The 18,526-nt window shown below is 39.1% G+C and overlaps 1 protein-coding gene across 1 annotated transcript; it reads left to right on the forward strand.

Moving 5' to 3' along the window:
* Nucleotides 1–11,236: 11,236 nt before the first annotated feature.
* On the forward strand, nucleotides 11,237–11,648 carry LOC122640573 (mitotic-spindle organizing protein 1A-like). The gene has a single exon (XM_043833793.1). It carries the CDS (start codon nucleotides 11,332–11,334, stop codon nucleotides 11,554–11,556), a length of 225 nt encoding a protein of 74 aa, XP_043689728.1. The 5' UTR covers nucleotides 11,237–11,331; the 3' UTR covers nucleotides 11,557–11,648.
* Nucleotides 11,649–18,526: the final 6,878 nt, after the last annotated feature.

Consider the following 18,526-nt stretch of genomic DNA (forward strand, 5'->3'; position numbering starts at 1 on the left):
GAGGTAGGGTCAAGAGGTTGGTTAAGGGTCTGGAAATGGCTTCCCCCAAAATGGATTGATGAATTAAGTGGAGTGGAATGATACAGCCCAGGATCCGATGTAATCACATGATTGGTAGCATGAAGATTGGTGTTGGAGAATGTCAGAGAGCATGGTACAATGTGCATATCAGAATGCAGGGGAGTGGGCTGAGGTGTCAACTGGGCGGGGTTGCCACGTGGTTGAGGAGAGGGTACCAGACGCAGGGTGGGAAATGCCTCGCGTGCTTGTTCTCCATACTGTCTTCCAGATGTCTCGCGTGGTCGCTCTCTGTACTGTCTTCCACCTGGTTCAGACGCAAGCCAACGAGGAGCTACAGACTGAGGAGCACCAACAGGATTTCCTCGAGAGTATGGTGGGGCACCGATCTAATCAGCGAAAGCTTTACTGGCTCCCTTAATAAGGCGGACATCTGGGATTACAGCCCATAGTCCAAGCTGGAACTGAGAGAGGGGAGCAGTGGCACAGGAGCCGGTGGTGGGGTACCGATGTTCCAGATGGTGTCGTTGATGGGCGGCGAACCAGGCTTCGCATCTTTTCTCTTCATGACCAATGCAGCCACAAAAGTAGTAATAGATTGGGAGGCGTTCATACTAGACCAGGATGACAATCTCAGTGCCATTTCGACGTCGGATCTGCAGACTATCCTTCAATGGTTTCCTAATATCCATAGCAATTCGACAATGCAAAAAGGCCTGTGAACTTTAGTTGCGAGAGCCCTGTATAAGCATGACAGATTTGGGCGAGCCTAGCTTGTTCCCCAACTGAAAACCCAGGTCCAAATGGAGTAGCTCCGATGGAATGCCTTTAAGATGTACCCAAAAATCAACATGAGTGAAATCCCATCTGCCAGTAGTGTTCCACGGTTCCAGAATCAACAAATTTCTAGTAATAGCCCAAGGACCTCCGTCCAACACATTTTGGACATCCAGGAGGTGGTTGAACTGGAAAATAAACTGATGATGGGCCATTGGTGTCACTTGGACTTCCCGGATCAGGTTTCAGGCTGAAACCAATGCATCAGTCATCGCCTGTTGGCTATAGGGTTTGCCCTCCAGAACTCTGCCAATGAGAACCAGCTCTACTTGAGAATCAAGCAAATCCTCTGTTTCATCATCTATCATGAGGACTGAATCATCCAGCGGTTCCTGGGAAGAAGGGGAAGGGTCTCTAGGGAGAGGAGATAGGGACCGGGATTGTTCACCACTCATATCGAGGGTCAAGCGGAGGAGCCCAAGGGTAGAATATGAGCCAGAGAAAGGATGGGACACGCACCACGATGAAGAGGCAAACAAGCAAAGACTAGAGGAGAAGAGCAGAGTGTCATAGGGACAGGAGCGAAACTAGAAAATGGGGGAAAGGTGAGACAAGGCACAGGAAAAAACTCAAAGCAGGTATTCGAATAGAAAAACCAGGGCCCCAAACATCTCAAGGGAAATGAGCAAATAAAAGCAAGGTGGGAAGGAGGAGGCGCAAGAGGGGGAGCAAGAACTGAAGGAGAAAAGCATCCTCGAAGGGCACCGTGAGCAATAGAGGAAGAAAAACCACGTCTAGCCTCCATAAGAGCGGAGAGAGTAGCTAGGCTTGGCCTCCTTCACTCACCCACATGTCTTTCATGGGGGGATACTTGATTACCAACTAGTTTTATTGCAACTTGTTATCTTCTTTTACAGGTTGAAGTATGAATGCAAGCCTTCTCCCTTACGAAGTACTCTCTTGTTTCTTCAAGTGTTTTGACTTTTGACCCTATAGTTTTCACCAGCATTATTCTAATTTCATGTTAATCTCTCTCTCTCTCTCTTCTCCTGGAGACCTCCTTAATTGAGTTTGCGTAATATAAAGGGGCGATGTTCTTTGCCTAGGAGCGCACGGCGGCGCAGGTTGCGTCTAGACACATGGGGCGGAATGGGGCAGTCATTTCAGTCATTCAGGGGGGCGGGGCCAGTGCGGTCATTTCGCTCCAACCCTCATGTGTCTGGGGTCCAACCATAGTTCAAAATCTCATCGAATTCTCAGTGAAATTTCGGTAATTTCAACCCCAAGATGATATAGGAGGCACAACCCATAAGCAACATAATTTTGGTTAACCAACAAGAATCTTGAGGGGGAAATTCTTCTTAAGCTTTTTTCTCCCTTTCCCATTCTATATTATACTATAGCCCTCCATTGGTCCAAAATAATAGAATCTGGTGAAGAGACGACGGTATATAACTATTCGGGTGTATCCAATCTCGACTTAACAATGCATTGTAATTAGTGAGAGCATCCATTACAAAGAAAGCGGTCATGGATTTTTGACCACCAACTCTTAGTTCTATGGGAAAATTTCCTTTCGGTTTACTCGTTCCACATTTAAATTCGTGATCGATACATATTCAAGAGATTAGATAGAAAGGTAAAAAAGCTAGAGAGTTGGATGACTTTAAACTTTGGTATACGAGAGATAAAAGTAATAGAAGTAGAGTAGGCATAGTAGTGGATAAAGATTTAAAGAATTATGTGGTGGATCTTAAAATATTCAGAGATAGGATTATATCCATCAAGGTTGTGTTGGCGAATAACTGAGATTGAAGCTAAATCAAGCTATTTTCAGCCACGTGTCTCCACAAGAAGACTAATTAATCTCAATAATTCATGCCCCCTCCCCTTAGAAGTAAAGGAAAAAGCATAAAAAACAAAAGTAAACAAAAGGGAAAGTGGAAATGTCTGTATTATCTTTTCTAGTTTTTTTCTAATATTACTTTATCATTAGCATCCATAACTATGCAATGAAATACATCAAAATTAACTTTTTAGCCTACAATGGGGTCGATGTCAATCGATTTCGATCTGAATCAGCCGATTCATCGTTTTAATGTCGCTAATTGAGTTACATGAGTGAGCTAAGGCTAGTGATGAGACCCTTGAAGAGGCGATACTGGTAGTTGACATATTGTATAACCAAACTAGAACACTATCCGACACACAAAATCCTATCCTATCCGAGTCTGAGTTTACCCCTTGCATCGAATTGCTTCTGTTGCCACCTTCAAAGGACGCACAAAAACAATTGAGTATTTGATGACATCTCTTGCATTGCATTGTTGTAGTCTTTGAGTGAAGGTCCTGCTACATTTCACTGTGCTTAGTAAAGTGAATGTTTCATGACAGGTCACGTGGCATAATGGGTGGATCCATGTGATATAAGAATCGAAACCTGTTTCACTAATAAAACTTAGTCCAAAATAAACAAAAGAAACTGGCTCAAAGTTTAATCTGAAGTTTCAAAATAGAAGTACTTCAAAAATTGCCACAAAAGAGAAATGAATATGGAAACAAAAAATGACACAAAAATGTGTACAAAGAAAAAAATGAAAATTTTTGTGACTTTAAGCCACTTACTATGCTCAATTTGGGATAAAAAAAATTTCATCCAATGAGATAAATGTAAGGTTCATTATGGTAAGGATGTCAAACAGTCAGTTCGGTCAGGTTTTGGTCGGACTAAATCAGTTTCGGTTTGGGAATGAGAGACCAAAACCAAACCGTTAAGGAACTTTGATTTTTAGTTGGTTTCGGTTATTTCAACATTTTAGTAGCCGATTAATATTGGTTTAGGTCGATTTGTTTTCATACTTAAACCATAATGAAATCGTAAATTCATAATCTATAGTAAGGAAAGATTCGGTATAAACACTTTAACTCATCTTCCCAAGTCAAGGGACATTGATTTGATGTGTTCATGTTTTTTTTTGGGTGAATAATAAAATAATTCATTACCAAAGGAATAGGAAGGGGGGGGGGGAAAGAGAGCGTACAAGGGCACAAGGCCACAAACCAATTACAAGGCCCACCTGGGAGGAGGCTAAGCCTGTAAGAACCAAAGCCCAAAGGGCAAAACCCAGCTAAGAAAGTCCAAAAAACACAAAAGCCCACAATAAATACAAAGATCCATAATAAATACAAAAGCCCAGAAGAGCTAAGAAGCCCAATAGAGAGAGAAGGGCAGCCAAGTCATTTCCAGGTAGGGAACCAAAAACCCTAAACTAACTATCTCATCTCATCTTGGACCAGCCGCTGAGGGGAGCATCGCTGGAGCCAGCAAACAGCCACTGCAAAGGGGTGTTGGCCATGCGGAGGACCACGACCTAGCTTGAAGCAGGCTAAGAGTAGGTGATAGCCACGTCGGAGAGGCACCGGCCTTGCAGAGGGCAATGATGAAGCGGCTGCCGGTCGAGCATAGGTTGCAGAAGGCAGGCTATGCAGCTAGTAGAAGCATGGCGTTAGCTGAGCGAGCCAGGCGGATCAGATGGAAGACTGATCGAGAAGAGCCTGTGACCAAGCAACTGCAGTCCAAAGGGCAAGCGACGAGCAGCAACTGAGAACTTCGGTGATGAAGAGTGTCAGCAAAGGAGACAACCTAGCAAAGAGTAGTTGACGGACAGGTCATCAGACCAAGCGAAGAAGGCAACTTGCAAAGGAGACGACCCAACAAAGAGCAGTTGACGGAGACGAAAGCCCATAGAGCATCACGACTAGGAGAGACCCCAACGAGTCTGGAAACAGACCTAGCGGGAGGGTGGCTTGTAGGATAGCAAACCAGGTGAGACAGATGACGACAAAACAACCAACCCAGCGGGAGGTCGACAAGCAGGGCTGCAGACAAACAAGGGAAAAGACGACTAGCACTTCGCGGGTCCGAACGAGGAGACCAAGAACAAAATCCCAAAGAAGAAGGGAAGAAAGAGAAGGAAGAAGAAAGGAAAGGAGAGGAGTCGAAGAAGAAAGGGAAAGGAGGAGGAAAGGAAGGGCGAGAGGGAAGGAGAAGTAGAAGGGGGACAGCTAGGCTGCTCCTCAGCGGCATCGTACGGTTTTTTCTTCTGAGACGGCTTGTTTTCCTTTTCAGGCGACGTGAAAAAACCCTGTTCATGTTGTAATCAGAATAAGAGGAATGAATTGCAAGGAGAAGATAACTAATATTGAAATCAATGGATAAATAGAGTTTGTAGCGAAATCATTGTTACAAATCAAATCATTGTTTTGCGTTATAAGGGGACGATAACTAATATTGAAATTAATGAATGAGAAGATAACTAATATTGAAATTAATGAATGAGAAGATAACTAATTGAAATAAAAAAATGAATCCTACTATCAAATCAGTCATTCAAGCCTGTGTTTGGTATGCATTCTTGGAATGCATTCTAGGCCAATTTCATGTTCTCGAATGATAAACGTGAAATCGGCCCAGAATGCATTCTAAGAATGCATACGAAACACAACCTTAATGTCCAACTAATCTTGTATAGTGAACACAGAGATCACGGAAGCATTGTTACATATCAATTTTCATATTCATAATCTCATGATCATTGATTAATAACAACTCCCCTTACAACAAAAAATTCTCACTAATATTGAAATCAATGGATAAGTAATTCACTTATTCATAACCTATTATACTCAAGGTTTTTTTTTTTTTTTGTGAGTTTCATTAGGTTCGATCATAGTTGTCACGGCGGTTGGGCGATCCAAGGCATTGAAGAGGGTCAAAAATCAAGGCGACACCAATTAGGCGGTCAAGGTGTCCAAGGCGCCTGCCTAGGCGATCAAGGTGCCCAAATCGGCCAAGGCGACGCCTTGACAAGTATGGGTTCGATTTTTTGGTTTGGATATTGATTGGTTTGGTGCGGTCCAGTTTTCAGCCGGTCTCGTCATACGTACCCCAGGCCAAAACCAATCTGATAATGATCGGTTCCATTTGGTCAAAGTTTTTTAGTTGTTTTCGGTTGATTTATCTGTCCGGGCTAGGTTCTGACACCCCTACTTTATGGAATACATTTGACATTCATGTTTGTATCTCATGAGTCTTCTATTTATGCATTGGTGTTTACAAGGAGGAATACAATGGAGAAGGCTGTGTATGTACAACTAGCTGAAGGGTGACATATGCATCTTGATTGTCCTTGCAATTTGGAATCTATTATCTATTGCATCTGGTTTTCTTTGGTCTACTTGAGTTGCTTTTATTGTGTACTTGTTCTGAAGTGGCTAATATATTCTTGCTTTTATAAATAAAATAAAAAAAAAGACTAATATATTCTTGCCGAGGGCACTAAGATGATCCAAACTAAATGTTGAAACCACATCTACAGACTACATGTTTGTCTTTCAACTGTTTCTATTGCTCAAGCAAAATAGAACTTTTTTTTATAAATTTTTCAGATAAGGAAAATATTATTATTGACACATGACTAAATTAGATGATAGTGAAATCAATCGTTCATTCGATGGATCACAGATACCTTTTTCAATATGTCAGCCAGTTAAATAAATTTAAATCCCTAAACTACCTTTGACCAATGTTGAAGATGAAGGAAAGGTAGTATTGTAAATTTAATTTTAATGTTTTAGTACAAGGGTAAAATAGTCTTTTCACACTAATAACTAACAATAGACTAACACCGTTAATATAGAGAGGGTGATTTGAGTTTTTTTAAAAATCAGGGTATGATCTGAGTTTCGTTTAAAAATCAGGGAATGACGTATAATTAACCCTTTGCAAATTGTTCTTGATCTTCTTTTCTGTTTTTTGTTTTTGTTTTTCTCTGTGAATTTAGATCTCCATTCACTTTTTTGGGTTCATCGAACTTCATCGTTTGACTTACTAAGGGTGCGTTTGGTAACGCACTCAAAAACGTTATTTGGCATTCTTTTGTTATCAGAGAACGAAAAAACGGATAAAAAGTGTTTGATCAAACGGTTTGTTCTTTTAATCGTTATGAACGAAGTGTACATATTATTTGTAGAACGTGATTTACAGAACACCTCAGTGGTGGTTTTTCGTTCTTCAGATCAAATCAAAAGCACAAAAGTGGAGAAAAACCCGATGAAAGGAAGGCTGAATATCGACAGGCGTCGTCTTCCAGATCTAGGAGACTAGGAGAGAAGGGCTGAAGATCGAGTTGTTTGAAGCCAATGTGAGTTCGCTTTTAACCTTGCTCTCTCTGCTACTCTGTCTCGCTCATCTCTCTCTTGCTCACTCTCTCTCTCTCGCTCTCTGTTTATTTCGAAGACCTAATCTCATTTTGGGAAACTTGATCTGACCTATCAAACTTTCTTCTCCCATTTTGTCTCTGAAATTGGTAAGAATCACCCTGCTGTAAGCCCTCTTGTGTTAGATAGAAGAAATCAGAAACTGGAAGGTATGGATTTTATAGGGTTCTTGATGAAATTGTTTAGGGCTTTTGAAAATTTTTACTTCCTCTTCAAAGTAATGTACCCAGCCTTCCCTTTGATTAGTCTTCACATTTCTTCCTATCTATCTGTCTTCATGGTGATTGGTGACTCTGTAAGCCCAAGTCGTTGTGTTGCTTGGAAGGACCAGAAGGTGGGATTGGCATTGATCTCGGTGAGAACCCAAAGAAGTAGCCTGAAATTTGAGATCTGGGCTTAACCCCAAACACTTGAGAGCTTCTTGAGCCATGACAGTGTCCAACGAAGATGAAATAAGAATGGTTTTCATCTTCACCCTAGCTCCATATGTTTCTGTTTTTCAATATTGCAATTTGTACAGTTTATGAAAATATCCACAATCGGTTGGTTTTGATGGTTTATTGGGAGTCTGTCCCCTTCCCCAGTGTTTTCACTGCACTTGGGTAGAAATTAGGAAAATTAAGGCAACACATTCTCTCTCTCTCTGTTTGTGAATTCTAACCAGTAATTGGAATTTCTAAAGGAGGAGTATATTGTTTTTTTTTTCCAATACTACATTCTTAGTTGTGCCTTGAAATGGGATCTACTACATCTTCAGTTAGAGCTAGAGCTGGAGCCATACAACCTTTCCTTGTCCATTATATACCCAAGCAACTTATGTGAAAAACCATATAGAAGTTTGCAACATTTTTGTAATTAATTTTCTATGACTTTGAATCATGTTTTGACTGCTCATGCATACTTTTTATTGAGCTTAAACTTAACCTGTGAAATGCATGCATCATCTTCTCTAACATTGACATTTTTTTCCCCACATTGGTGATGAAGTTTACAAATTTCACAAATCTTAATTAAACATTAACTTTAACCTAGTGAAAAAAGGACCGAAAGTGAAACTAAAATTAGGAGAAAGATGTAGTTTGTATATTGTAGGACTTAAGAAGGTTGTGTTTAGGGAGAAGGGGGGAGATAAAAGGTGATGAAATGGAAAATGGGTGATTGAGAAAAGGAAGGAGAGGAAAAAGCGATGGAGAAAAGGGAAAGGAGTAGGAGGATTATGTCTTCAGGTTAGGTGAATGTTTGGACCCACTTCTCATTAATGGCCGACTATGGAAATTTCCATCTGTTCTCATAAGACCCACAACATGAAACCTTGTTTCTCTCTCTCTCTCTCTCTCTCTCTATATATATATATATATATATATATATATATATATATACCCTCCACCTTACTAGACAAGATTTGTTTACTCTCAGGATTGTATTGTACAGTACAGATGCAGACAGATTTAATCCAATGGTGAAACTTGATAGCAAGTCATAGTTCGAGAACTCACGAGATCTCGCCGAGTTTCTTGGTTTTTTGAGAAACCAAGATGAGTTGGCATATGAGTTGCAAAAGTGCAACAACTCGACCGAGATCTCGCCAAGTTCTAGAGATCTCGAGAATCTCGACCCAAACTCCTTTATATGAGTGCTAGATCTCGAGATCTTGGTGGAAAATTTTGGTATACAAACACCTATCTATGCAAACCATGGTATACAAACACTTATTTAGGCCAGGAACTAAGATGGATACTTATTTATGCCTAATATCATTTAAGTAAATGCTTTACTTAAGATATTATTTATAAATAAGCAAATACCCCCCTATTTGAATCCAATAAAAATAGTTAAAAAATAAAATTCCAAAAGGAAAAAAAGTCAACCCCCCAGTTCAAGAACAAAAACTGGATTTTCGGCGGTAGGTGCAATTTTCAACTTTCTAATGCTGGGGTTTTTCTCAAATCTAAAAATTCCATAAATCTTAATATGGCAAAACATTGCTAAAAACCAAAAGTGCGGTAAAATATTCATTTGTTTTGATGTCCAAGAAAATATTTTCATTCAGAGCGATTTTGACAGCATTCGTGCACACCAAATTAAGTTTGATCGGTACATAACTCCTATGGATTTTGTTTTTGCAAAATTTGATAGTGTCATTGTGTTTAAATGGCCTAAAATAGGTTGAATACCAAGTTTCGGACCCAAACTAGGTCTAAAACCCACCGAGTTGAGGCTTCGAGTCGGAAAAAAAAAATACACCAACTCGGCAAGATCTCAACTCGACTCGGTTTTTCAAGGGACTGAGTTGGTACCAAGTTCCGAGTTTTAGTACCTTGATAGCAACTAAACCTTTACCCAACTACCTTTCAGTTCAACAGGCAAAGGCAAAGCCATTTTTTTTTTTTTTTTAATTGTTCAAAACTGCAGAATGACATTCAAGTTATGGTTCATATTTCTCAGCAACATAAGTAACATATCTAATGTTAAAATCACATGGTAGGGAAACCATATATGCCTCATTGTGGGAAGATTTGCTGATATATTCCATCTGAAGTGGAAACACAGTAATTGACATTAAAGATATTGCATTTGAATCTATATTTGAATCTGCATGACATGTTATCCTCCTGGGTGCCTTGCCACAGTATTCTTGTTGGGTCCATTACTGCTTCTTTTTAGTTTGCTTGATATGATGAGTAAATTTGACAAATGTTGCCACTTAAATTACAATTTTATGCAATCTGTCCTATTTTAACTGACTGTCAAACACAATCCATACTTGTCAGATATTATGGCTAGTTCATTAAAATCAAAATCAAAATTTGGGCCTGCCAATTGGTCCACAAGTGAGGTCAATTTATTAGTGAGGTTATTTGTGAAGATTAATTTAAGTTTTAGATTGTTGAAGTTGTAATTTCAGTTTTAAATAACTATAACTTGACATATTTTGGTTATGTTAAGGCTGGTAAGAGAGATATTTTAATTTATGCTAAGGTTGGTAAGAGAGAAAATGATTTGACAAGTATTTTTTGGTATATTTTACATGATAATGGCATTATTGTTATTAATATCAAATTTGAAAGCACAAGTTTTACCAAACAACATTTTTGTTCTGTTATTGTTCCGAAAGAGTTCTTGAGACCGTTGCCAAATGGTCATATTCATACACAGAACGCTGTTCCAGAGTAGAAACGCCAAAGAACGTTTCTGGTCAAGAACGGGTGTTTTTACGAAGACCGCTACCAAAAGCAACCTAATATATTGATATGGAGGGTTTTTTTATTTTTAAATGTAATCATTTTGCATGGTTCAATTGAATTTATATAATCAAGTTTTGGTAAATATATTATTGGAGGAATAATTACCCGAAGTTTATCTAAAGGAACACGAATGAATAACGATTTTCGTCTTTTGGGTAATTAGGGTTCAGTTTCCAAGTTTGATTTCCTTGAGCTCAAGCTCTTGCAACGACCGTCTATGCTGACAGGCCCTGCAATAAGTCTTCCCAACATCACAAATTTTCTGGGTATGTTAAGCACTTCTAATTCCTTCAATTTTTTTCAGTTTTAGTCTAGTTGTTCGCATCATTTGTCTGGTTCTGTAAATCTTACTTTTCAATTGTGGGTATCGGAGAAAATACTCAAAACTGGAGTTTGGAGTGCTCTATCGAGACAGATTTATCATGCACTCTCCTCTCCTTGAAGCAAACACCAGCACAGGGTCCAGAACTAGCAGAACAAAGTTTTTTTTACACACTTCCAGAAACTTTGTTTGGACCATCTGGTGTTACTGCTCTTTTCCCCTAACCTTTTTCGTTCTCTCTCATCTTTGTCTCTTTGAATCAATTATGAAGCAAAAAAGTTTATATAGCAGGGTGGTTGCATTTGATATTGTCATTGTGAGTGAATACTTCATGAGATAATACTGCTGTATATTTTTTGTGCTAATGGAAAATTTTTAAACCTTTTATATACCTGATTTTATGAATTTAAAGTTTGTAATTGGATCTAGGTTACACTGCTTTATTTTAGATTAATTTGAATGTGGCTTAAGATTCGAAATGTAGACTACCAAATGAATTTTACAACTAAGCTTAACATACATACATGGGGTTTTTAGATGCAAGGGTTGACTCCCCCTGCTCACCAGGGATTTGCCTGCATTTTAGCATCTCTTTTCACTGATTAACAGTAGGATTTTGTAATGTCCAGTGGGAGCTTTTTGAGGCTTCTAAGATGAAGAAATTTCTGTCTCTTTAGTCTTTCACTTGCTATGGATCCAGAAGCTGCACGGAATGCCCGAGATTCACTAGAGTTGGCATTTCATATGTCAAACATTCTTGAGACGGGTCTTGATCGACACACCCTCTCCATTCTCATTACCCTTTGTGATATGGGTCTGAATCCGGAGGCCCTTGCTGCACTTGTTAAGGAGCTCCGGAGGGAACCCTCTTCATCTCCCTCCACAACCACAAAGTCATCATCAGCCCTTGAATAGGTTAGTCTATATTCCATCATTCTTTTATAATTTTGGCTATACATATACCATCTTTTTTTTCTTCACCCATATTTGTTTCAGGCTCTGCTTTCAGGTTAATGTCAGTTTCTAATACTTAAAAATATATTTTCACTGTGCAGTTATTTTCACTACCGAGGAGAATATCAATTCTCTTGGTGGAAAACAGTAAACTGATAGAAACCATCATAGTAGTTCTTGATGCATATGGAACAGTTTCAAAATTGTCTAACATGCTTACTGTATTGAAATGTTTTGCTGTCATACGCTCGTATTTTGTGTTAAAATGTGGTTAAAACAGAGTCTTGGAAGTGAGTTCTGGGGTCCTGACAGCCATAACTGTAATTTGTACTTATCATTGACCATTATAGTGTTTCTGTGGGGGGCAGGGATGGCTTTTATTACTGGATGTTCGAGGTTGAATTGTAATTTAGTTTATTGATGTTAACCATTCAATTTGTGGATATTTCCTTGGGACTTAAAAAGCAATTTAGACCTCTTCATAAACCATTTTCCGTTTTCTTTTCTCAGCCCTCAAGAATGTTTTGCAGTTGGTTTAGCTACTTTGATAAATTTTAGGATATGAGATATAATAAGATGTGAGGATTTATCTGAGTTGCTGAAGGAGTTCACCGAAAACTCCTTCATTTTTATTTGTTGTGAGAATCCTGATTAATTTAGGAAATCAGAAGTATATCCATAAGTTTGAAAATGTTTTGGGCTTTTATTACTTGTCTTTTAAGTAATCGGCCAGCCTTGTAAATTACTTTTGTCCAGGTGAGGATTGTTCTTGGTGTTTTGAACTTAAGTTTTGTAGGTAAGAAATTCTTATATAAAGAAAATTAGTTTGATGATTTTTGGAACTTTTCTCTGATTGTTGCCAATAGGAGGTGGGTATTGGCTGAGAACTTTACAATTTGTTTTGTAAGCACACTATATATCTATTGTATCTAGTGTAACATGGCCATGCTCAGCTATTGCCATATTGACAGGTATGATTGATTTGGTATTCATTAAATGAAATATGTTGCTAATATTTCCAGAAAATGTAAACTTTGATTGGGAAAGCATGATCAATGATTTCTATGACCACAAAATGAAGAAAAACACCCAAACCTATGAGTTATCTTGAAGCAGATGAACACACACAGACACACCCACGTGCATGCATGCACTTTTTAGTTATTTAGTTAGCTAGTTAGAAAGTAATAGAAGTCAAAATTTTGAAATAGCAGGGGACCTATTTCAAAATTTCTTTTCGTATCTTTCTACATAGTATCTAACTCTCCACCCCCTTCTCTGTGCAACCATTCTCCCCTGCCCTCACATCTACACTCCCTTCTGCCCCCAACCTTGCCTCTGTGTAAACCCCTCTCCCCTGCCCCCACCCCTGCCTTTGCGCAATCCCCTCCCATTGACACCCCCATCACACCCCTACCTAACCTTTGTCTCCCCTGGAAACCCTCCTCCACCCTTGCAACCCGACCATCCCTCTGCAACTCCCATCGCCCTTCTCCCTCCACCCCCTCTGCTCTATCACCAACCTCACATCTCCACCTCTCGCCACATACCTGCAGTCCCTCAACCAATCCCTCCCCTATTCGTTTTTTTAAGTCCTCTTTCACTTCTCTTCGTCGGTGCAACCTCAACCCTGGACCCTCCCACTTCCCTTCATCGCTGTAGCCCCAGCCCTGTACCCCAACACCTCCCTTCGTCGCCCATCCCACCCCTCCCTGCCCTGTCCTCTCTCTTCCCCTCCCCCCTCCCCCCTCCCCCCTCCCCTTGCCCCTTTTCCTGTCTCTCTGCCATTTCTCTGTTGCTTGGGTTGCTATGATTTTCATATTTTTCCCTTTGCGTCTCTTATTTCGGCCAAGAGCTCCAAAATGGATTTGTAATGCAATCAACCAATCTTGATTTATTGATTAAAAAACTATTCGTTGACTTATTTAAAGAAATCAATCTAAAATCGAAATCCAATCAAGGAGATGCTTAGATGCAGTCTAAAACAGGCATTTTTACAGCGTACATATATATGCTTTGAACTTCGTAGTTGCTTTCCTGGATGGTAATAAACTATCACTTAAACAGGGGTTTCTCAAGTGACCTCATAATGATCAATAATGTGAGAGCAACAACCCCAACAGTTTGGTAAAGTGTAATTAATTGCCAATGTGGATTAGAGTGGGAGAAATCAGAAAAAAAAGGGAGGAAAATGACAAGTCAAACAATATAGGCAATTTTTTTTTACTATAAATGTGCTTTAAATATCTGAAGACTGCAATGCAGTAGCAGAAGTTGAAGATCAAGTCAGATTCTAGTTCTTTCTTGCTATCTGCCACTTTTTATTTTTTGCAAATAATAAACAAATGGAAAGATAAGAATGTGCTTAGAAGATGCTTGAACAAGTGGTAGGTTGGGTTATTATTTTACAACAAAAAAGATAAATCATTGGGATAAAGCCAAGTAACTAAGAGTAAGTTATATGCATTTCATTCCCTAAAATTATTGCAAATCGGTCGGATCGGGTTGTCGGTTTAGATGTGGGAATGGTGAATTCAAGCACAAAATATAAGGAAAGTTCAGTATCAAGTTGTATTAGTTTGTTATCGGGGTCGATTTTGATTTGGATTCGGTTTAACATACATATTTATACAAAAATATGTTAAATATTTTGATAAATCTGAGTTTCAGGTTGTATCAGTTTGTTATCAGAGTCGACTTCGATTTGGGTTTGGTTTAACATACATATTTATACAAAAGTAGGTTAAATAATTTGATAAATCTGATTTTTTTAAGGGTTTTGGGTTGTTATTGGTTTCTTATTGGGGTTGTAATACACCAATTTGAAACCTGTCCAATAAACCATTGGAGCTGGCCTATCCGGCCCATTTTGGTTCGATTCAATCTCAATTTTGACACCCCTACCCACCATTTACACAATCTAGTGTAAGCACCATTATTGTCTTCCTCATGTGTTGTTTTTGTTTTTTGCTCCTACGTCGCCATCGCCTCATTTTCTTTCCTAATAATTGAGAACTATGGGACGACGGCTTGACCTGAAGGAACCTAGTCTCCGACTAATTACAAAAATTGTATTGGTGTGTTCAGCATTTGAAATTCCTTGGATGCTTCCACAAATTTGACTCCTCTATTTCTGCCTGTCCCTACTGCCGTGTGTGCCCCACACACAAGCAAGGCAGAATGTACCGCCTTATCCCTACCCGAGCGCCTTGTCCGAGCAGGGGTAAGATGGTACTTTCCACTGCGCTTGTGTGTGGGGGCGCACGACAGTACCAGGCGGGCGAAAGTAGAGGAATCGGATCCTCTAGTACCTGGTTTTTTTTTTTTGTTTGGGGGGGGGGGGGGGAGGGGGGGTTGGAGGAGTAAAAGCATGAAAATGAAAATGATCCCTACTCGAGAGCCTTGCCCGAGCGGGGGTAAGACGGTACTTTCCACTACGCTTGTGTGTGGGGGCACACGGCAGTACCAGGCAGGCGAAAGTAGAGGAATCGGATCCTTTGTATCATGGTGGGTTTATGTATTGGCCAAAACTTCTTTGTCAAGACTCAAGAATATGTGGGCAACCATACTTATTTTTGCCACGTGAAAAGGTGATGTGGTCAAGACATGATCTGATGGTCACATGACAAATTTTAGAGCCTAATTTAATTAAACACCTTTGTATGTATTGGGATGTATACGTGTGTATGTCCATTAGGGTTGCAACAGGGTCAGGTTGGGCTAGATCTTTTAAACCCCAGCCCAACGCTGAGTCCCTTAGCTAGGCCCTCTCCTGGCCTGGCTCGGCCCTGACTCATGGTTAGAAAAATCCAACTCTGACCTTAATTGGCCCAGACCATGGAGGTAGGGGGGAAGGGAGATGCATGGGCTGGTTAGGCTAGGAAGAAGAAGAAAGAAAGAATAAATTTCTGATCTGGTTGTTTTGAAATCCTGAATCGAGGTGGCTCTAGAGGAAGAAGAAGAAGAAAGAAGATAGAGCAAGAAGAAGAAGAGAGAAAAAACAAGGAATAAGAAGAAGACAGGGTCGGGTTGGGCCGGGCTCAACCTAAGGCCTCATGAATCCATTAGCTACAAGGCTTCGATGATTACACGAGGGTCATTTAGGAAACAAATTAAAATCTTATAAGGATTTATGAACTCTGGGATACTATGGTGGACAATTCACCGCATGGTGAGGAAAAACTTTCCCCTTTTTCTTTTTTCTTTTTGGAGTGCAATTCCATGAGCCTAGGCGTAACCTGCGCTGCGGCATTGAGAACATTCTCCCATTATTAACAGAGAATGTGTGTTTGAAAAACTTGCACGTCTACCACATATCATAGTGTTCTCAGTTGAAAGTTGCAAATGGAAAGGACATTGAGGAAGGATATATACCATTATTTGCTTGCCACAGTTAAAATCATTTTAAATTGAGTTCTAAAGAGTAAATGTAGCCTAATAAAACTAGAGGAATCAGTATAAGGAGACACTCTCATTCCTTGACTGCCAATTGACCCGCCAAGCCGCATGTGAATATATAGGAATAGGTCAGTCTTTAACTCTTAACACAATTCTAGGGTTGTAAAAGTCTTGCACGCATTTTATTAATGATAAAATCCTTATTTAGTCAATGTAAGTGAATAGGAAAGAACAAGACATTCCACCGGTCCCCATTTTGAGAGGAGGGATGGGGGGGGGTGGGGTTGTGGGGGAGGGGGGGTGGTGGTCAATGTAAGTGAATAGGAAAGAACAAGACATTCCACCGGTCCCCATTTTGAGAGGAGGGATGGGGGGGGGGGTGGGGTTGTGGGGGAGGGGGGTGGTGGTCCATCGGTAGGTAGAAAAAAAACAAAAAGAAGCACAAGTATGGAAGGAACATTGCATCTTGTTTCCCACATTCATGGTCATTATGAGAGACATTGGATCTTGTTTCCCACATTCATGATCTTTATGAGAGACATGTATTATAAAAACATATGAACCATTGACCATACTTACTAAATTAAGAAGGTCTTTTAGTTTTGTATGCTTGAAATATACATTTACATCTATTAGGAATAAAGCAATCCAAGAAAAAATGGATAATAAGCATCAACTCAAGGGGAAAAGGGAGAGGGGGGAAAAGAATTGAAAAAGACCAAATGGCCAAAATTCTTGATTATTAAAAAAAAAAGTTTGCATTCTCTCTGGGGGAGCGTGGCCTCTATGCATTTGAAACTTGATGAGAGAGACGTTGGCATCATGGGGGCAGGATTTTCGCCTTTCATTGGAGGCTGGGGCGATTATTTCGCCCCCTATGTCTGGATGTGGGTGGTACACTCCCCTATAGAGAACTTTTCTTCTTAAAAAAATAAGATTGGAACCTGGTGATTCTAATTGGAATCAATCAACGATTGACTCTGATTATGTTTGATTCTCAAAGTCTATTTTAAAGTTAACCATGAATGAAATCAAAGATCGATGAAAATCTATGTTTCTTCTTTCTGATTCCATTTTCTAAGTTTTCAATTGATTCCCGACTGATCCGATCCTATTCAAATCAAAATCAATGGAGGTCAATCCGGTGCCCAATTATGGGTTTTAAACCTTATCAACTAATGTCAAGTTCTAATATGTCTGTAATTTGTATGCCCTTGCATGTTAACGATAAATATGATTATTTTATCTCACCAATACTAGGGGAGCTTGTGATCTTTGAACATTTTTCTTTTAATTAAATAAATAATAATCCACTCTTAATTATAAGAAACATGTTTGATGTTTTTCACATGAGTTAAATTTTTTGGTTGGCCTATAAGTTATGAGTCTACTTTTCTTTATTGGATAAACAGATTCAATAAACCAAATAAACCTTCACCACAACAACAAATCGCCAAGTGAAAAAAAAAAAAAAAAAAGGACCTCCATCCGAAGTACAAAATTAGCAAGCTAAAAAACCAAATTGGTGATATTTAATTTCGTAACTATATATCATTTCCATCACGTGGCAATTCAAAGAAGGATAAAATTTATAGGTAGGAATTGAATACCCCATGGTCCCTTGTTTACATGTCAAATTCCGCTTAATTAAAGTTACCCACATGGCAAAATAAACATGAAAATTTTCAAGATTATAAAAACAGTGTATGAGATTATGGTGGTGCAGAGATATACATGAGAGGGTATACTATTATATGGATGAAGAAATGATTGGACGTAAGACTCAAATTTTTATATATGACTAATTTTGATCATTTCGTAGATAACTAGATATCCAATGATCAATATTGTTACTTATTATTGTGACAAAATAAGAGCTATGTTACAATGCATGTCACCATACATATGGTGACAATAAGATTTTCTCAAAATGTAAATCTATTTGTAGATACAAGAAACATATTTGATCTTTCTTACATGAATAGACATTTCTTAGAAGATCCATGAGTGTCTCATGGCAATGTTAAACAAAAAAACTCAAAAGACTTGACTCACTCAAAGTCTTCCAAGTGGATGTCAATGTCAAATAAAGAAGTCATATAGTGAGTAGACTAAGAGAAATTTGAAGAACTAAAATAAAAAATGGTGGAAAAACTTGACCTTAATAGTCCCCTCCCCCCCTCCCCCCCCCCCCCCAATGGTGGAAAAACTTGACCTTAATAGTCCCCCCCCCCCCCAAAAAAAAAAAAAAACCTGGACCACATTTATGGATTAATGCAATTTGAGCTAACATATGAATCCATATGATCTTTTTTTACATTTATTTTTGTATGAGCCATAGTTTTAGTTTTAGTTTTAGTTTTTATTTTTTATTTTTTTTAATAATCTTATTTCCATTAAGGTCACATAGATCTTGAACTGCAACTCTATGGACACAAGGTGCAATCTCAAACCTAGATGTTACCCTTTTCATAAGTGAATCATTTGTACAACCTTTAATTCAGCTTAGTTACTAAGTAATTTGAAACAACTT

The sequence above is a fragment of the Telopea speciosissima genome, chromosome 9 (genome assembly GCF_018873765.1).
Source record: "Telopea speciosissima isolate NSW1024214 ecotype Mountain lineage chromosome 9, Tspe_v1, whole genome shotgun sequence".
Lineage (NCBI taxonomy): Eukaryota > Viridiplantae > Streptophyta > Magnoliopsida > Proteales > Proteaceae > Telopea > Telopea speciosissima.